Raw genomic sequence first — 18,009 nt, 5'->3', positions numbered from 1 at the left:
CCCCCTCCCCTAAGTCCCCGCATCCTCCTGGGTTCCTGTCTCACCAACAATGTGCAGCTTCCACCCACCCCACAAGCCAGAGGCCCAGCAGCCCTCAGTTCCCTGGTGTCCTCCTACCCAGCCCCAGCGTTACCCAAAGCTAATTAAGAGAAAGGGGTGAAATAGAAACTTCTGTGGGGTGGAAGATTAGGTGGCCAAAACAGTAATTTAGGAAGGGTGATTAACGGAGTGCATGACAATGAATGGAATATGGCAAACCAATAAAGAAGAGCTTCCATGCCGCTATTTCAAAACAGGCTTCCTGATAAATAAACAATTATATTTCAAAAAGATAAGATGTGATCCATCTTCTCTTTGTGATAGAAATGGGAAATTTTGTCTTCTTAAAACTGAAGATAATGATTTACATTGTCTACCTGGCTGTGTCATTATTTATTATTACCTTATTATATTGTATCATATTATTTGCTTTGCTTATAACTATGATAAATGTTTGTATAAATGAAAATAACTCAATAGTAATTAATAAATTATATGTAAAACTCAAGAGTCTTATTTTTTAACCAAAGCTTCAACTAGATTTTTAGTCCGACTGTGTCTTCCTAGCTCGTAGCAACTGTTTCCAACAGATCTGCCCGTTGAAGTATCAGGATTTTTAATAACACCGACACTTTGAATTTCTCGCTCCCTGCTGTTAAACAAGCTACCACCCTTTCAATCAGGGATGGCAGCATCTTCTGCCCAGTGACACAGAAGCTAAAAGGGGCTGATTTCCTCACTGCTTATCTTAAAAAGGGAAAAACACCAGGCAATGTGGGGCAATGGAGTTGACCATGACAGACGGGTCACTGACCATGTTCTTTCTATTCATTTTTTGACGCTGTCATCACTTTTTCCCCCAGTGTCTTCAGAGCAGAATGGAAAGGAAGGAACTGGTCCTGGGAGGGCTGGGCTGGGAGGCTCCTCTGGGGATGGACAATTACAAAACCTAAATCGCCAAGGAACATGCACTTTCCAGGAAAACTAGGCTGCTGTGCTGTACCTGGAAAGGCAGCCCTTTGGCAACGAGCCTACCGCAGATAACATGGTTCTTTTTAGAGGAGTTTGCCATGCTGTGTGTTTGGGAGCTTGTTTTTGTGGCTTTTTTTTTTTTTTTTTTCTTTTTGCGGTATGCGGGCCTCTCACTGTTGTGGCCTCTCCCGTTGCGGAGCACAGGCCCCGGATGCGCAGGCCCAGCGGCCATGGCTCATGGGCCCAGCCGCTCCGCGGCATATGGGATCCTCCCAGACCGGGGCACGAACCCGTATCCCCTGCATCGGCAGGCGGACTCTCAACCACTGCGCCACCAGGGAGGCCCTTTGTGGCTTTTTTTATGTGTGAGACGATCCTACAGAAAAGAGAGTAGCCTTAAACATAACTCAAACCGAGATACCCGTTAGGACAAGTGTGCTCCATGAGAGGACGTGATCTCTGTCTTAAAGCTGTTGTTGGGACTTCCCTGGCGGTCCAGTGGTTAACCCTCCACGCTTCCACTGCAGGGGGCACGGGTTCAATCCCTGGTCGGGGAACTAAGATCCGGCGTGCTGCACCGTGCGGCCAAAAAAAAAAAAGATTTTGTTGTCCACGGGACCAGTGAGTCCAACCCAGCCACAGACCTCGTGGAAGCCAATCGAGGCAGGAGGCCACCTCCTTCTCTTGAAGTTCAAGAAACGGAGAGGTCGGTGAGGCGGGCACTGGGTAAACAGACGGCTTGGATAAGCCTAGCTTCGAGGGTCGAATGAAGACGTGCTTTAAGAGCTGACCTCTGCTCAGCCCCCAACAGACCCACTTCACAGCCTTAACCGCACGGGTCAACTTTTAAGTTCAAGATCACAAAGTCCCACCCCTTCACTTAACAGATGAGGAAAGTGAGGCTCACATAAACGGACTCACTGCGGAGAACAATGATCTGCTCAAGGTCACTCAGCCCGTGACCTTCCGACCGCGCACAGAGGCCACACCGGCCCCTCCCTGGGTGGGGGACGGATGACAGCGTTGACATCTGGGGGGGGGGGTCCCAAGGGGCCTGCCTTCCCTCCGCCCTGAAGATAACTACTGACCCCAGACAAAAGGAGATCTTTGTTTTTAATTTTTCCATACTCCTAACAGAAAAGGATTTTTAGTTTTTATTTCAGAGGAAAAGGCTTTAGACAGTTGTGTTTCATTAAATCAATATTTGATTTCTCTTGGTTATTTTAAAGATCATCTTCCTCCACACCAGAATATGAAAAAATCATATAATAGCAATAACCAGGAGAAAATAATTTTATAATGAGTGAACATAAGGGATGGGGGTTTCTGCTGTGATATCACTGCATTTTTCTTTTTTCTTTTAACATCTTTATTGGAGTATAATTGCTTTACAATGTGGTGGTGTCCATCCGGGGTGATGAACCACCCCGTGCTGGGAGTCACCATGGCGTGGGCCTCTGGTTGTGAGACTGCAGCTCCCTGAGAAAGCTGAGAAAAGCTGCTCTGCGAGAACAAGGTCAGAGCCTCTTCGGGGGACGCTCAGGTGAAAGGCAGCCCTGACCCTGTGCGCCTGGAGGCCGAGCCGGCTCACCCACCACCAGGGGCGGGGCTGTGCACTCACCGTGGAACCATGGGGCGATGCTGTCCGAGGTGCCCAGGTAGCCAGCCCGCAGCGGGAGCTGCTCCTCCCGGAACCAGCGCACGATGTCCCCCTGGGGCGAGCGGGACGCTGGCCTCGCCGCTGCCTGGTTTCTGACATTCATGAAAGGTTTCAAGTTAGATTCAACTGGTGGGAAAATAATGCTTTCAAAAATCACACACGCACGCAGAGAGTATAACACGTCTGAAGATCTGGCCTCGCAGCTGAGCTCACGGGGTGCGACCCTGCGCACGGCTGTCACACGGTTCCTTGAGGGCAGGGAATAGGAGGGAGCAGATCTGTTACCTGCCCTTCCAGTCCTGCAGGGTAGCCATGAGCTGCTGCTGTGCCGACACACAGATTTTAATTCATTTTTAATATGAATGGGAAGCTCCATTAATTAAAATTGGACAAAATGAGCATTAAAAAGTGAAATACAGCCCCAGCCATATTTTCCTGGAGAGCATGTACTTGCAAAAGGAGGAAACCAGATGCAACAGAATAAACTTTCTCCCTAACACTTTCATCATTCAATTTCCTCATCTTTCTGTTTCCACTAACCTCTCTGACTTGCTTCCTTCTCTCCCATACTTTGAAGAGTTCTGCTAAAAGGCAGTCTCAGAAATAAAAAGTAAAAGAAAGAGGAGTGTTTGAAGATAGGTTAAGAGAAAGATACAGGCAGCAGAATGGTTTTGAAATAAATTCAGTAGCAGAACTTAAGTCAATTTCCACTACAAAAACTAATACTGCAGTGTAACAGATGTATTCCCAAGTTCCAGGCCCACAAATTCTGAGCAGAATTCAATGTAAAAACAACAACGAGTTAGGATGAGCTACCGGAATATCCTGCTACGTAAATTACGTTCTTTATGCTTTTTATGGTAACACATGCTACCAGGAGTTACATGTGATATACATGTCAGAGGTACATATATATACACGTGATGTATATGCATGTACATACGTACATAGCATTTTGGAGAAAACAGCTTATAATACTTGACTTTCCAAGGGAGCAGACACTGCACACACATGAGATTACATGTTAAGTTCTCCTCCCGGCCTTCAGATTAGGTTCTTTTCTTCGGGAAGTCTTTGGAGGTCAAGCAGAAACTCCAAGGACAGCCTGTGTCTGTCTTTCCCTGGGCTGGCTCCTAGCTGACCTCGGTCATCACTGTTTGAAGTCCCAGCCCTGAAACCATCCGGTCTGGCCACCTCACAAAAAGCAATTCATGCAAGTGGCTTAAGTTGGAAAAAATGAGCTACTGGAGCTTAAAACATCATCTTAAAACCCTCGTTAAAAGGCACCTTCATTGCTGTCAGTCACATAAGCTGTGCTCTAAAAATACTGTGGGCGCGGGTGTATGACAAGCCATATTCCACCCTTGGAGGAGCCTGGAGAGGCACATAGCCTGCGGGGACCTGCGGTCCGACACAGTGACAGGCTCGGGTATGGGAGGCGCCTGCGCAGGAGCTCACACTCCGTGCCCCAGTCACAACGTTGAGGGGCCTCTCTTGTTGTCATAAGGAAAAAATCGTTCCCCAAACTGTCACTCTGTAGAACACGGTCAGTTAGTGCTGGTCCCCAAGTCCCCAGATGGAACCTTTCAACTGAATAAGTATAAATAATCATAGAAGAGGAAATGGTCCACCTCCTGCTTCCTCTGAGGACAGAATCCTCATTAGGAAAAAGCCCTGAAGATAACTACTCACCCCACACAAAAGGAGATCTTTGTTTTTTATTTTTCCATACTCCTAACAGAAAAGGATTTTTAGTTTTTATTTCAGAGGAAAAGGCTTTAGACAGTTGTGTTTCATTAAATCAAAATTTGATTTCTCTTGGTTATTTTAAAGATCATCTTCCTCCACACCAGAATATGAAAAAATCATATAATAGCAATAACCAGGAGCAAATAATTTTATAATTAGTGAACATAAGGGATGGGGGTTTCTGCTGTGATATCACTGCATTTTTCTTTTTTCTTTTAACATCTTTATTGGAGTATAATTGCTTTACAATGTTGTTTGAGTTTCTGCTGTATAACAAAGTATATCAGCTATATGTATACATATATCCCATATCCCGTTCCTCTTGTGTCTCCCTCCCACCCTCCCTATCCCACCCTTCTAGGTGGTCACAAAGCACCGAGCTGATCTCCCTGTGCTATGCAGCTGCTTCCCACTAGCTATCTGTTTTACATTTGGTAGTGTATATATGTCCACGCCACTCTCTCACTTCATCCCAGCTTACCCTTCCCCCTCCCCGTGCCCTTAAGTCCACTCTCTACGTCTGCATCTTTATTCCTGTCCTGCCCATAGGTTCATCAGAACCTTTTTTTTTTTAGATTCTATATATGTGTGTTAGCATACGGTATTTGTTTTTCACTTTCTTACTTACTTCACTCTGTATGACAGATTCTAGGTCCATCCACCTCACTACAAATAACTCAATTTTGTTTCTTTCTATGGCTGAGTAATATTCCATTGTATATGTGTGCCACATCTTCTTTATCCATTCATCTGTCGATGGACACTTAGGTTGCTTCCATGTCCTGGCTATTGTAAATAGAACTGCAATGAACATTGTGGTACATGACTCTTAATGAATGATGGTTTTCTCAGGGTATATGTCCAGTAGTGGGATTGCTGGATCATATGGTAGTTTTATTTTTAGTTTTTTAAAGAACCTCCATATGGTTTTCCATATTGGCTGTATCAATTCACATTCCCACCAACAGTGCAAGAGGGTTCCCTTTTCTCCACACTCTCTCTAGCATTTATTGTTTGTAGATTTTTTGATGATGGCCATTCTGACCAGTGTGAGGTGATACCTCTTTGCAGTTTTAATTTGCATTTCTCTAATGATTACTAATGTTGAGCATCCTTTCATGTGTTTCTTGGCAATCCATATACCTTCTTTGGAGAAATGTCTATTTAGGTCTTCTGCCCATTTTTGGATTGGGTTGTTTGCTTTTTTGATATTGAGTTGCATGAGCTGCTTGTATATTTTAGAGATTAATCCTCTGTCAGTTGCTTCATTTGCAAATATTTTCTCCCATTCTGAGGGTTGTCTTTTCGTCTTGTTTATGGTTTCCTTTGCTGTGCAAAAGCTTTTAAGTTTCATTAGGTCCCATTTGTTTATTTTTGTGTTTATTTCCATTTCTCTAGGAGGTGGGTCAAAAAGGATCTTGCTGTGATTTATGTCATAGAGTGTTCTGCCTATGTTTTCCTCTGAGAGTTTTATAGTGTCTGGCCGTACATTTAGGTCTTTAATCCATTTGGAGTTTATTTTTGTGTATGGTGTTAGGGAGTGTTCTAATTTCATTCTAATTTCAACTGTAGCTGTCCAGTTTTCCCAGCACCACTTATTGAAAAGGCTATCTTTTCTCCATTGTATATTCTTGCTTCCTTTATCAAAGATAAGGTGACCATATGTGCATGGGTTTATCTCTGGGCTTTCTACCCTGTTCCATTTATCTATATTTCTGTTTTTGTGCCAGTACCATACTGTCTTGATTACTGTAGCTTTGTAGTATAGTCTGAAGTCAGGAAGCCTGATTTCTCCAGCTCCATTTTCCTTTCTCAAGATTGCTTTAGCTATTTGGGGTCTTTTGTGTTTCCATATAAATTGTGAAATTTTTTGTTCTAGTTCTGTGAAAAATGCCATTTGTAGTTTGATAGGGATTGCATTGAATCTGTAGATTTCTTTGAGTAGTATAGTCATTTTCACAATGTTGATTCTTCCAAATCAAGAACATGGTATATCTCTCCATCTGTTTGTATCATCTTTAATTTCCTTCATCAGTGTCTTATAGTTTTCTGCATACAGGTCTTTTGTCTCCTTAGGTAGGTTTATTCCTAGGCATTTTATGCTTTTTGTTGCAATGGTAAATGGGAGTGTTTCCTTAATTTCTCTTTCAGATATTTCATAATTACTGTATAGGAATGCAAGAGAGTTCTGTGCATTAATTTTGTATCCTGCTACTTTACCAAATTCATTGATTAGCTCTAGTAGTTTTCTGGTAGCATCTTTAGGATTCTCTATGTATAATATCATGTCATCTGCAAACAGTGACAGTTTTATTTTTTCTTTTCCAATTTGGGTTCCTTTTATTTCTTTTTCTTCTCTGATTGCTGTGGCTAAAACTTCCAAAACTATGTTGAATAATAGTGGTGAGAGTTGGCAACTTTGTCTTGTTCCTGATCTTAGTGGAAATGGTTTCAGTTTTTCACCATTGAGAATGATGTTGGCTGTGGGTTTGCACTGTATTTTTATTCAGGGATTTTCCAAAACAAATTGTTCTGCCTAATTCCCCCCACAGCCTAGGAAGCAAAGGGACCACCATGGCCAAATATAGTCTTCATTTAAAAAAGAAACATTTCCAGCTGCTGCATAGCACAGGGAGATCAGCTCAATGCTTTGTGATGACCTAGGGGGTGGGATAGGGAGGGTGGAAGGAAGGCTCCAGAGGGAGGGTATATAGGGATGTATGTATACATATAGCTGATTCACTTTGTTGTACAGCAGAAACTAACACAACAATGTAAAGTAATTGTACTCTAATAAAGATATTTAAAAAAAAAAAGAAACATTTCCAAATTCTCAGTCTATGAGCTTGACTGTATATCCCAGAATGAGAAGTATCATCAAATCTTTAATCCTGAGAAGAGGAAATATAGCTCTGCTCATGATGTGAAGCCCAGCAAGCCTGGATTCCTACTGTGATGAGCCCCCAGTTGTCCCCCCTCCCCTCACTGGCTGTCACCAGGTGAGGGTGAGCTGGGCTGGGTGCACAGGACCTCGCTGTGCATCTTCACGAAATTCCTGGCTATGTTAATGGTACCCACATTGGGGATTTTACAGATAAGAGGAGATGAAGGGCTGCCCAGGTGTCTCAGCATCACAGACTCAGAGGTGGAGCTGGATTGAATGGCACCAGTAGGCTCTCTCCCCGCAGCGGCCACGCAATTCATCTATTTTAATCGGCCATTTCACCGCTTATGCTTAAAGCCACCTTCATGGCTTCTTACCTGAGAGGTTTGCAGGGGTGTCCTGAAGGGCTCAGGAACTGAGGCTTGGGTGGAAGGGGGGGCCTCCGGGGCTTCTGGGGGCCACCGGGGGGGCTCTGTGGCCCCTCGCCGCCTCTCCCCCTCTGGGACAGCCTCTTGTAGTCCTCCCGCGCCTGTTTGGCCAGGGAGCGCCTCCTCTCATCAGCTGCCTTGGATTTTCGCACTAGAAAAACAGTGGGGTTTGAGAAAGGCCCTCATGAGCCATGGAAATGTTTAGAAGAATCAGCACCGCAGACGGTGAACAGAGTGGGCTCTGGTAACAATGAACAGGCACCAGCAATGCCTAGTATTAAAGACCCTAATGCAGGATGTAAGAATAAGCTTTACTGAGTGTATCTGCACTTCAGACATTATTGGTCAGAATCTGTTATATTTGATTTCACAGAAATGCCTACAGCGTTCCATTACACTAAGATTTCACTGCATAGAAGTGATTGGATCTCGTAAACATTTTCACTTCACAAAAATTGTCACTTTAATGGTATTCATTGTGATGGAATTCCCAAAATTCTGCAAACACGGCTGCACCTGTTCTCCTCCTGTTGCTTCAAGGGATGACCGGGCAGTTAGGGTGTCTTTGTCCAAGTCAGATGGAAGCTCTAATCCTGTTTCAAACCCGAATCCTCCCAGCATCCTCACATATGCTCTGCTCTGCCTTCATCTGCACTGGCCTCTCCCTAGGAAGCGATCTCTAGGCAGTGCTAACTCAGAAGGGGGCAGGGTTGAGCCACAGGTGTGGAAGGGATGCTGACACATCCAGCCTGTCACGCCTGTGTTCTTCTGATTACAAAGTTAAGATGTGTTCACTGTTGAAAACTGAGAAAAATACAGAAAAACAAGAAGAATTCCAATAAATAACCTTGAATCCTGCCTCTCCAAGAAAACTAATGTTAATATGTTAACCTGCCACTTCTTTTCCCTCATATACTTAGACTTTAAGTAGGGATATTTTTCATACTATTTTATAATGATTTTTCTTCTCCAAGCTAGAAAGATACAGACACATTCCAAGGACTTTAAACACTCTTCCAAAACATTTTTCATAGCTAAATACCATTTCATCATATACATACATCATAATTTTGATGGTACAAAGATGAATTGAGAACCTTTCTGCTATTCAATGTTTAGATGGCTCTGTAGCCTTTGAGTAATAGTTTAGTGTTAAAACATCTCTCAACAACCACTCTAAGTGCTTCCTAGATGGATCATCTTATTTGGTGAACAAACTAGCTTAGTGTCACTGTTATGGAGGCCTCTGGGTACTCACAAGAGGCCTGCCACTCCGAATCTTCTTTCCAGCTCTTATAAATCTGCTTGGTTCTCTCTTCATCTATTTGTTTTACTTCTTCATCTTGTGCTTTCTTCGCAGATTCTTTCTTCTGTTTAAAAAACCAAAAACAAACACTGGTGAGGGACTCTGGCAGTTTCCTGCAGTGAGGCAGGCACTAGGCATGGTATGGGCACAAAAACGGGCATATAGATGACTGGAAGAGAATAGAAAGCTCGAAAATGAAAACCCAACTTACAAAATCTATGGAATGCAGCAAAAGCAGTTCTAAGAGGGAAGTTCATAGCACTACAGGCCTTCCTCAAGAAACAAGAAAAATCTCAAATAAATAACCTAACCTACCACCTAAAAGAATTAGAAAAAGAAGGACAAACAAAATCAAAAGTCAACAGAAAGAAGGAAATAATAAAGATCAGAGAGCAGATAAATAAAATAGAGCTCAAAAAAAAATAGAAAAGATCAACAAAACCAAGAGCTGGTTTTTTTGAAAAGATAAACAAAATTAACAAACCTCTAGCCAGGTCCACCAAGAAGAAAAGAGAGAGTACACAAATAAACCAAATAAGAAGTGAAAGAAGAGAAATAACAACTGATACCACAGAAATATAAAAAAATCATAAGAGAATACTATGAATAATTATATGCCAACAAGTTGGACAACCTAGAAGAAATGGACACGTTTCTAGAAACATGCAGCCCACCAAAGCTGAGTCAGGAAGAAACAGCTAATTTGAACAGACCGATCACTAGAAGTGAAATAGAATCTGTAGCTAAAAAAAGAACTCACTGCAAACAAAAGTCCAGGACCAAATGGTTTCACTGGGGAATTCTACCAAACATACAAAGAAGAACTTATACTGATCCTTCTCAAACTCTTCCAAAAGACTGAGGAAGAGGGAACACTCCCAAATTAATTCTATGAAGCCACCATCACCCTGCTGCCAAATCCAAAGACACTACAAAAAAAGAAATTTACAGGCCAATATCTTTGATGAATGTAGCTGCAAAACTCCTCAACAAAATATTTGCACACTGAATCCAACAACACATAAAAAGGATCCTATACCATGATCAAGTTGGATTCATTCCAGGGTCACAAGGATGGCCCAACATATGCAAATCAATCAATGTGATACACCACATCAACAAAAGAAAAGACAAAAATCACATGATTATCTCAATAGATGCCGAAAAAGCACATGACAAAATTCAACATCCTTTCATGATAGAAAGTCTCATCAATATGGGTATAAAGGGATCACATCTCAACATAATGAAGGCTATTTACAACAAACCCACAGTCAACATCATAGTCAATGGTGAAAAACTGAAAGACTTCCCAAAGGAACGAGACAAGAATGCCCACTCTTACCACTTCTATTCAACATAGTATTGGAAGTCCTAGCCACAGCCACCAGACAAGAAAAATAAATAAAATGTACCCAAGCTGGAAGGGAAGAGGTAAAACTGCCACTATTTGCAGATGACATGATACTCAATATAGAGAACCCTGATGTCATAACACAAAAACTACTAGAACTAACAAATGAATTCAGCAAGATAGCAGGATACAAGATTAATACACAGAAACCCATTGCACTTCTTTACACTAACAATGAAATTTAAACATGATTTTAAAATCACATCAAAACAAAAACAAAAACAAAAACCTAGGAATAAACTTAACCAAGGAGGTAAAAGACTTATACACCGAGAACTATAAAACATTTATAAAGGAAACTGAAAATGATTGAAAGAAATGGAAAAATATCCTATGTTCTTGGATTGGAAGAATAAATATTGTTAAAATGGCCATACTACCCAAAGTAATCTACAGATTTAATGTGATCCCTATCAAAACACCCAGGACATTTTTCACAGAACTAGAAGAAATAATGCTAAAATTTATACGGAACTACAAAAGACCCAGAATTGCCAGAGCAATCCTGAGGAAAAAGAAAAAAGCTGGAGGCAAAAATCTTCCCAGACTTCAGACTATACTACAGAGCTACAGTAATCAAAACTGCATGGTAACGGCACAAAAACAGACACATAGATCAATGGAACAGAATAGAGAGCCCAGAAATAAACCCTCACACCTATGGTCAATTAATCTATGACAAAGGAGGCAAGACTGTACAATGGAGAAAAGACACCTTCTTCAACAAGTGGTGTTGGGGAAAGCTGGACAGCTACATGTAAATCAATGAAATTAGAATACTCCCTCAAACCATACACAAAAATAAACTCAGAATGGCTTAAAGACCTACATATAAGACATGACACAATAAAACTCCTAGAAGAGAACATAGGCAAAACATTCTCTGACATAAACCATACCAATGTTTTCTTAGGTCAGTCTCGCAAGGCAAAAGAAATAAAAGCAAAAAATAAACAAACGGGACCTAACCAAATGTATAAGCTTTTGCACAGTAAAGGAAACCATCAACAAAATGAAAAAACAACCTATGGAATGGGAGAAAATATTTGCAAACGATGCAAACAACAAAGGGTTAATATTCAAAATATACAGACAGCTCATAGAACTCAATATCAAAAAAATAAACAACCCAATCAAAAAAGGAGCAGAAAACCTAAACAGATGTTTTTTCTAAAGAAAGCATACAGATGGTCAAGAGGCACATGAAGAGATGCTCAACTTCACTAACTATTAGAGAAATGCAAATCAACCACAATAAGCTACCAACTCACACCAGTCAGAATGGCCATCATCAAAAAGTCCACAAATAATAAATGCTAAAGAGGGTGTGGAGAAAAAGGGAACCCTCTTACACTGTTGATGGGAATGTAAATTGGTGTATCTACTATGGAGAACAGTATGGAGGTTCCTTAAAAAACTTAAAATAGAGCTACCATATGATCCAGCAATCCCACTCCTGGGCATATATCTGGAGAAAATTCTAATTCAAAAAGATACATGCACCCCAATGTTCATAGCAGCATGATTTAAAATAGCCAAGACATGGAAACAACACAAGTGCCCACCAACAGATGATTGGCTTAAGAAGCTGTGATATTTATACACAGTGGAATATTAATCAGCCATAAAAAAGAATGAAATATTGCCATTTGCAGCAACATGGATAGACCTAGAGATTATCATAATTAGTGAAGTAAGTCCGACAGAGACAAATATTATATATCACATATATGTGGAATCTAAAAAGTAATACAAATAAATCTATATACAAAATAGAAACAGGCTCACAGACATAGAAAACATATTTATGGTTACCAAACGGGAGAGGGAGGAACAAATTTGGAGTATAGGATTAACAGATATAAACTGCTATATATAAAATAGACAAACAACAAGGATTTACTGTATAGCACAGAAAATTATACTCAATATCTTATAATAGTGTATAATGGAATGTAATCTGAAAAAAATAATTTAATCACTTTGTTGTACAGCTGAATCTAACACAATATTGTAAATCAACTGTACTTCAATAAAGAAAAGAAAAAATAAAATATACAAAAACATCTTTTAAAAGCATCCTTTTTGAGAAGGAAAAATATGAATAAGAAACATGAGTCTTCCTTAAAAAGGGAATATCTTATTGAAGTATAGTTGTCTTACAATATTATTTACTGTGGTAAAATACATATAACATAAAATGACCATTTTAACGTTTTTAAAAATTGTGGTAAAATATACATAACACTAAGTTTACCATCTTAACCATTTTGACATGTACAGTTCTGTAGCCAAGCACACTCAAGGGAATTCGTTTTTAACCAAAGAGAAAACTAACACACCAAAGCACTTAAAAATTCCTTTGTTTCTTTGAGGACAACCTTCTGAGTGTTCATGAGAAAAATGAATTTACGACTTGGTGTGGCAAGAAAAAGCCTCGTCAGCTGAGTCATGGAACAGGCTGAGGGGCAGGAAAGTCTGGCCGTGCTTTGTTCTGCACCACAGAAATCATGGGTTTTTTCTTTTGTGTTTTCCTATAGAAAGATGAAGACTTTCTTGTGGTTAAATTATTTCACCACAAGAAAAATACGTACCTCGATGCTGTGAAACTGGTTTCAATCACCATCAAATCACAGCTAACACAGAAGATGGTGATAATTCATATTATGCACTTCACCTCAGATGCAACGTAACTTTTGTGGTTTGACTGTTTTCACTTTTTTTCTTACATTCTTTTCCTGCCTAGAGCTAAGCCCCCTTCTTCAGTCAATATTATAAAAACCAAAGAAGAGCTTTTGGTGTTTGAAATGACTTAAAATTTGCCATTGCCTTATTGAAGCTGTTGGCAAGCCTGAAACACATCAAAAGTGCTGGTAGAAACGTCTAAGCTCAAACAGAAAAAATTCAAAGGGAGCTTTATTTGTCTTCCACACACATATTTTTAAATGATTTTAAATAATTAGAAAAATATAGCTACAATATTAAACTATGCTATCATAGCATACTGTTATGCTAAGGACACTGTTGTTTAGGAAAAGCAAGAAGTTTACAAAGTGAGTCTACTTAAAGAAATATATTAAGTAAATAATAATTCGGGCGGTACTTGGTTGCTAAGTTGATACTCCAGTGTCTGAGAGAGCTGTGTTTAGTAAGTCTCACTCCTTTTTCATCCACAATGTCATTTTGTATGGGCACAGTGAGAAAGGAGACAAAATTAATGTTTCACAGAGTAATAGCAGATGAGAGCTGACCCTGGCCGCTGTTTTTATTCAGCAGCCACATAGCACAGGGAGATCACCTCGGTGCTTTGTGACCGCCTGGAGGGGTGGGATAGGGAGGGTGGGAGGGAGGGAGACGCAAGAGGGAAGACATATGGGAACATATGTATATGTATAGCTGATTCACTTTGTTATAAAGCAGAAACTAACACACCATTGTAAAGCAATTATACTCCAATAAAGTTGTAAAAAAAAAAGTAACAATGGAAATTTAAAAGAAAAAAAAAGAACTTGTCCCGAGTTTCTCTAAGGATTCCTCCAGAAAATTTACTTTTAGAAAAGTCTCTACAAGTTGATCTTTACTTTCTCTGTTTCGAAAACCATCATTTCTTCTTTAGAAGTGTTCTGCTGAAGCACACAGGTCCAGGATGAAGGCCAGGGAGTGGACAGGCAGCAGGGCTGAGCCTGGACACTGGTCCAGATGCCCAGGGGCCGGGATGTGGAGTCAGAGATGCGCAGACGGAGCTGTCAAAGGTCCCCGACACAAAGCCGCTCGTCCCGGGCTGCTGATGCAAACACTCCCACCAGCTCCCTCATCGGCCCCTCACTCCGTCTCATTACTGGCTTCTGTGTCGTTCCTCCACCGTGTCCAAGAGCTCTTGCCTCTGTGCCCTCCTACGTGCTGTTCCCTCTGCCTGGAACACACTTCCCCAGCCATCCCCATCACCCCGCCCTCATTCTTCAGGTGTCTGCTCCAATGTCAACTTCTCTGGCCACCTCTATAAAATCCAACTCCCACCTTCCCTGCGTTCCTCAGCTCCCTTATCCTGCGTGATTTTCCTGCAGAGCTCTTAGGACCTGACTTCACACACAGATGTATCATCTGTCTCCCCATCAGGAGCAGAAGCTTTCCTAGGGCAGGGACTTTATCTGTTTCGTTCACTGTGTCTCTAGTGCCCACAGCAAAGCCTGGCACGCAGGAGGAACTCAACATAGGTTGTCTGAACGAACACGCAGCTGATCTTCGGTCCTTTCTTCCTTACCTGCCCTCACTTAAAATGACATAACGTAATCAGGGCAGTGTCACTGGGGAGTTCCTTTAGGGACTATTGCTGCTGTTTTATAAAGAGGCATGTATTACATCAGTGTCTGCACACCAGGCCCACAGCTCCAGACCTCCCCATGACTGACGCCTCAAACGTGCGAGCTCTCCAGCTCACACGTGGCCCAGCAGAGGAGTCCGGGCCTGGGTCACCACCCAAGGGAACCGGCCCCAGCCGCCTCCTGACAGCCTCCATCCCAGCCTGTGGCCCCCAGAACCTTCATTTTACAGCCTCATCTCTCGCTCCACTTTTCAGACCATCTGTGGGCCAAACCCTACAGGGTTTCCAGTCTCTTCCTCAGTTATCCTGAGCCGCGTGTATGGTAACACAGCAGTAGGACGGAGGGAGCAGAGAGGTCCCTGTCCGGATGGACCCGGAGACCTGAGCGCCTGGAGGCCCTGCGGGCACCGTGGGCACAGTGACCCAAGCAGCTGCTCAGAGCAAAGGGACAGGCTCGAGAACGAGTGAACACCTAGGGAACCTAATGTGAATTCACGATTTCCGCCAAGTTTCATGCTTCGTTTATCTCTCTCTGAAATCAGTCTCCCCAGCGTTTGCCTCTGTCCGGGACGCTATCTCACGTCAGATCTTCAGGGAGGAGTCCGACACGTCCTGACGAGCAGATACGTCCCGGCACATCCTTTCCATGATACTCAAGACTCTCCAACTCCAGATAAACAGGTCAAGATGAACAGCTGTGCTCACAAGCTTTTCAAAGATAGAGTTCACAGTCTGCTGCTTAATTTCATTTCTGCATGAGGCTAATAAAACAATTTGTGAAACATTAGCGGAACTGGCTCTGCACTTAGCCCCTGAGATGGAAGGTAAGTCTTTTACCTGGTGAAATCCATATTCCTTCATACGACTGATAGAATCTGCCAACATTTGGTGAACGTTTCTTGAGGAACTGGAGGGCAACTGAAAGTTAAATGAAACACATTGTTATGCCATTTAGAGCTGCAGTGCAATTCCAGAAGATAATCTGTTAATGCTTCCCTCATGTCGATGTTCCCAAATGCTGCCCCCCGCCAACTGGATCCACCCCTTTCCCACCAGCAAGTGAGCTCCTGAGCCCATCCTGACTGAGGGGGAAGGTATATGAAGCCCCAGCATCTGCACTCAGTAGGGTTAGAGATGAATCACTGCCCAGCAGCCAGGAGCTGGTGCTTTGCTCATGTCTTGCTCCCAGCTGGCCCCAAGGTCCCTGGGATGACTTTAAGACATCAACACTCCTCCTTAATCTCAATTCCCTTCTCTCTCTTAATCCCTGCTCTATCACATCCCGTGTTTTAGGTTGGACCAGAGAAACGCCTTAGTTTCGGCCACTTAACTGCATTCACCTCTCTCCCCTTCTAGGGCTGGAGACATACCTGGAACACCCAGTGCCTGGGATCCCTGCCCACCCTCCCTGCCCGCTCACATCCCCCCTGTCCCCCCACTTCCTCCACTTCCCAGTTCCGGATCTAGGCTTCTGCTGCTCTAGACGGATTTCCTAGGAGCCAGCTCCTGCCAATGGGGTTCCCAGTTCTGCTGCCTGGATTCCCTGGGACAATCCTTGTGGGCCACCTGCCAACCCCTCTGGCTCAGTGACTGAGCTGGCACAGCACACGGGGCGCCTCGTAAGACCAGGTCAGTTACACCGGCCCCCGTCACCTGGTCCCTGGCCTGAGTGCAGGCTGGGCCAAGGCCAGCATGGCAGCCATGTGACCTGTGTGGCCGATATTAGCCACCCTCAACCCACTGTACAACGACTCATGAGCCTTGTGCCTGAGGACTCCTTCCTGGATCCTGGCACAGATGAGAAATTGCCTGCAAAGTTTCAGCCAAAGGTCGGTACCAAGATTCAGTGTGGAGCACAGGGGATACTTTAGGGTCACTTCTATGCCAGGAAACGAACCAGCCTGGCTACCTCAATCCTGCCCCTGCAGTTAGGTGCCCATGTGAATAATTATCTCCAAAATAATACAGGTGATAACTGGTATTGGCCACTTCTACCCGGGCCCTTAAAACCTCCTTCACATGTGTCTCCAGGCCATTTCCCCCTTCTTTGGGCTGGAATGGTGATAGCAGTCATGCTACTAGAAAAACAGCAGAGCCTCCAAAGCCTGAGTCCTTGAACGGCTGTGTAGACCTGGGCCTTCCTGGACCAGAACACCCATCCTGCACGTTACAAGGGAGAAAGATGAACTTCCATGATGTTTTGACCATTGCCTGTTTGTTCTATTCTATCTTTTTTTTTGTTGTTTGTTTGTTTTTTTTTTCTGTACGCGGGCCTCTCACTGTTGTGGCCTCTCCCGTTGCGGAGCACAGGCTCCGGACGCACAGGCTCAGCAGCCATGGCTCACGGGCCCAGCTGCTCCGCGGCATATGGGATCCTCCCAGACCGGGGCACGAACCCGTATCCCCTGCATCGGCAGGCGGACTCTCAACCACTGCGCCACCAGGGAGGCCCTGTTCTATTCTATCTTAGCTGATAAAGCTGGCCACAGCAATCGCTGGCGGCCCTGGACTCCAGCTCTCTGCTGAGGTCATTTACTGATCACGGGAGTACAGTCGATGCTGATTTCCCTGATAGCTGAGGGTCACTGGAGCCTGTCCTGCCCAGGCTCTGCATCAGGGCCTTAGTAAGTATCATCTTCACTGCCCACAACATCGCTGATGGAGGGGCAACACAACGCCCACTCTCAGGCGAAGGAACTGAATCTCAGAGGAGTTGTGCAGCTTTCTGGGGTCACACAGCCAGCCTGTGCCAGAGTTCATGCTTTTTCCACTATATCAATATTGTCAGGATAGGGAAATGAGTTGCAGGTCAAAAGATTTCTTATACCTATTACTTGGCAAAGTAATGAATCCTATAGGTTTCCCAATTGCTACTTGCCATATTCTGTCTCATTTTTTCCTTATTCTGATATTATAAAAGGATATGTAGCTGCCCTGCATCTAAAGCAGAATAGGACAATAACCAGGTCCTCTACTGACTAACAGATTAGAACTCTTCCAACAGATTTTGTATAAGTCTGTCTGTTCAAAAGTCCGAGATGGCTTTGAAGGGCTCAGGCTTGTGGTCTCTGAATACATTTCCACTATAAGAACTGTGAACTTTAAAAACAGGCTCACTCTCTGGGGCTTCCCTAGTGGTGCAGTGGTTGAGAGTCCGTCCGCCTGCCGATGCTGGGGACACGGGTTCGTGCCCTGGTCCGGGAGGATCCCACATGCCGCGGAGCGGCTGGGCCCGT

The 18,009-nt window shown here is 43.3% G+C and overlaps 1 protein-coding gene across 5 annotated transcripts in view; it reads right to left on the bottom strand.

The window, feature by feature from the left end:
• The window catches only part of SH2D4A (SH2 domain containing 4A), a 64,460-nt gene that overhangs the window by 10,397 nt on the left and 36,054 nt on the right, over window positions 1-18,009 (bottom strand). For all 5 annotated transcript variants that reach the window (XM_082608440.1, XM_082608442.1, XM_082608443.1 and 2 more), the window contains exons 5-8: window positions 15,611-15,691; window positions 8,991-9,102; window positions 7,682-7,883; window positions 2,633-2,763 (exon numbers count right to left, since the gene is read on the bottom strand). In XM_082608440.1, the coding sequence (XP_082464566.1) occupies window positions 2,633-2,763; window positions 7,682-7,883; window positions 8,991-9,102; window positions 15,611-15,691 (526 nt within the window). The remainder of the gene's footprint in view (window positions 1-2,632; window positions 2,764-7,681; window positions 7,884-8,990; window positions 9,103-15,610; window positions 15,692-18,009) is intronic.

This window comes from Mesoplodon mirus, assembly GCF_964341445.2.
Source record: "Mesoplodon mirus genome assembly, chromosome: 20".
Classification (NCBI taxonomy): domain Eukaryota; kingdom Metazoa; phylum Chordata; class Mammalia; order Artiodactyla; family Ziphiidae; genus Mesoplodon; species Mesoplodon mirus.
Note: the sequence above shows the minus strand (reverse complement) of the source record. Positions and strands in the feature narration are given on the sequence as shown.